This window comes from Micromesistius poutassou (genome assembly GCF_964030765.1).
Source record: "Micromesistius poutassou genome assembly, contig: SCAFFOLD_2640, whole genome shotgun sequence".
NCBI classification, from domain to species: Eukaryota; Metazoa; Chordata; class Actinopteri; order Gadiformes; family Gadidae; genus Micromesistius; species Micromesistius poutassou.
Window position 1 is genome coordinate 60,178 of NW_028176974.1, and position 2,500 is coordinate 62,677.

General features: G+C 51.0%; 1 protein-coding gene across 1 annotated transcript in view; it reads right to left on the reverse strand.

The window, feature by feature from the left end:
• The window catches only part of LOC311377428 (sodium/potassium-transporting ATPase subunit beta-1-interacting protein 3-like), a gene marked incomplete at both ends in the record, with an annotated part of 28,662 nt that overhangs the window by 24,536 nt on the left and 1,626 nt on the right, over positions 1 to 2,500 (reverse strand). Inside the window, one exon of the mRNA XM_084491321.1 lies at positions 1,607 to 1,687. Within this exon, the coding sequence (XP_084347447.1) occupies positions 1,607 to 1,687 (81 nt within the window). The remainder of the gene's footprint in view (positions 1 to 1,606; positions 1,688 to 2,500) is intronic.

Below are 2,500 nucleotides of genomic sequence, written 5' to 3' on the forward strand. Positions count from 1 at the left end.
GTGTGTGTGTATAATGTGCCCACGTGCACTCCATTAGCTGCTTCTCCTCCTCCTGGCCACCATATGCAGGGCTAGGAGCCCAGGCTGCCTCCATCTGTCAGGTTAATGCCCAGCTCCGGCCCCAAGCAGCTGGCCCCTACAAGCCTCATTATTCTAGCGGCAACCATGCGGCCACACAACACACACACACACACACACACACACACACACACACACACACGTGTGCGAACACTCTGAGGGCAGGTAAAGCCGTATCCATTCAGATGAGACAGACATGGCCGGTAGCATCTGGGTCCGTCTCACGTCGACAACGTCGCCAGAGCTCTGGGGGGGTCTTGGAAAGACGTAGGCGGGAATTGCGGCCCCTGTGTACTGCTGTGAGATGTGTGAGAGGAGGGTGGTGGCGGTGGCTTAGCTCCATGAATACATTAACTCCTCTCCGCTCTCTATGAATTGCTCTCATCACGCAGAGAGAGGATCGGCACACACGCATCATGTCACACTCATCGAGAGGGACGAGAGAGAGAGAGAGAGAGAGAGGGGGAGAAAGAGACAGAGACAGAGATAGACAGATAGAGAAAGAGAGAGAGAGAGAGAGAGAGAGAGAGAGAGAGAGAGAGAGAGAGCGAGAGAGATGGTGAGGGACAGAGAGAGACAGAGGAGAGAGCCAGAGAGATCGATAGATAGATAGATAGATAGAGTGAAAGAGAGATAGAGATTGTGAGAGAGACATGGTGAGAGACAGAGAAATACAGAGAGAGAGCCAGACAGAAACAGAGAGACGGAGGATATGGAGGAGAGAGAGAGTGAAGATTTGGGGAAAATAAAAGAACACAGTAGATGTGAATGAAAAGAGAGACAAAAAAATGAAATGTGCCTGCTGGTGCTGGTGGGCAACTTTAACAGGGAAAAATGAAATACATACAAACATTAAAGGCAAGAATACCGCCAAATAAAGATCAAAGCATGAGGGAGGAGAGGAGAACACAGAGGAAGGGGCAGAGGAGGTAGAGGACGGAGGTGGATAATGAGAGGAAGAGAGGATTCACAACCCAGGCCGATCCCATTGTCCTCATAACTCCATATCTAATCCATGCACAAACACAGAGAATCAGTGTTAGGGTGTACCACTAACACCACACAAGTGGTGTGTACCACACCTTGTGATGGTGAGTGTGTGTGTGTGTGTGCGTGTGTGCATGTGTGCATGTGTGTGCATGTATGTGTGTGCGTGTGTGTGCGTGTGTGTGTGCGTGTGTGTGCGTGTGTGTGTGTGTGTGTGCATGTGTGCATGTGTGTGCATGTATGTGTGTGCGTGTGTGTGCGTGTGCGTGCGTGTGTGTGAGTGCGTGTGTGTGAGTGCGTGTGTGTGTGTGTGTGTGTGTGCCGGCGTGCACAGACGTGCGTGTGCGCATATGTGTGTGTTTTTAAGGACAAACACAAACCCGAAAACAATAGTGGAAGACATGCCCTCGTCAACCGACTAAACCGAATCATATATTCCCAAATGTGTTTCAGTTCAGCGTCAGCCACTGTGAGACCGTGCCTCCGGACGACAGGTGGTGAACGGAGACCAGATGAATAATGCACAACCTATAACCCTCACCTTTGTCAGGCCTCCCACGTCCAGGTAGAAGCAGATGATGAAGACGTTCCAGGCCACCCACAGAGCAGCCCACACGGTGTACTGAGAGAGAGAGAGCGAGAGGGAGACAGAGAGACAGAGAGAGAGAGAGAGAGACAGAGAGAGAGAGAGAGACAGAGAGACAGAGAGACAGACAGAGAGACAGAGAGACAGAGAGAGACAGAGACAGAGACAGAGAGACAGACAGAGACAGAGACAGAGAGAGGGGGAGAGAGGTTAGATACAGAAATGTATAGCCTGGGGGCCGGGGTGGGGGGGCAAATGTCAAGAAAAGTATCAAATGCCGGCACACACACACACACACACACACACAAACATCCAAAGAAGGAATCATTTTCAAATGCCGCTGTGTGCAGGAGCTCTGGGATTCCAGCGTTGCCCCCGGGGGAGAACATTTTTAAACTGCTGGGGGTAAACAGAGTTCAGGGCTAGACTTTGGAAAAGTAGTACACAGAGGAGCACGCACTGTGGCACACACAGGAAAGCAGCCGTTGACAGATTCAAAAGTTGCAGTGACAAGGGGAAAGTTCTTCAATGTGAGCCATTGTGAACCTCTCCCAGCGTGCTGAATGCTGCAGGAGTCAACGGTGAGGGGAGAGTGAAGGGCATTCACCACCACGCCTCTTCTAACCACATCCCTGTGCATGTTGGGTCCTGAACAGGCCTCACCAGCTCACTCTTCCTTCCTTCCAAACATGACAGAGCGGGCCCGCCGCTCCGGTCTATCTCGAGGGTCTGCCTACAAGTGTCCTTCCTATTCTCCACTCTGTTCTGCTCTTTATTCATATACATGCTTTTCATTTCACGTCTGTCTGTGTGTCTTTCATTACTTTTGTCCGTCCGTCTGTTTGCCTT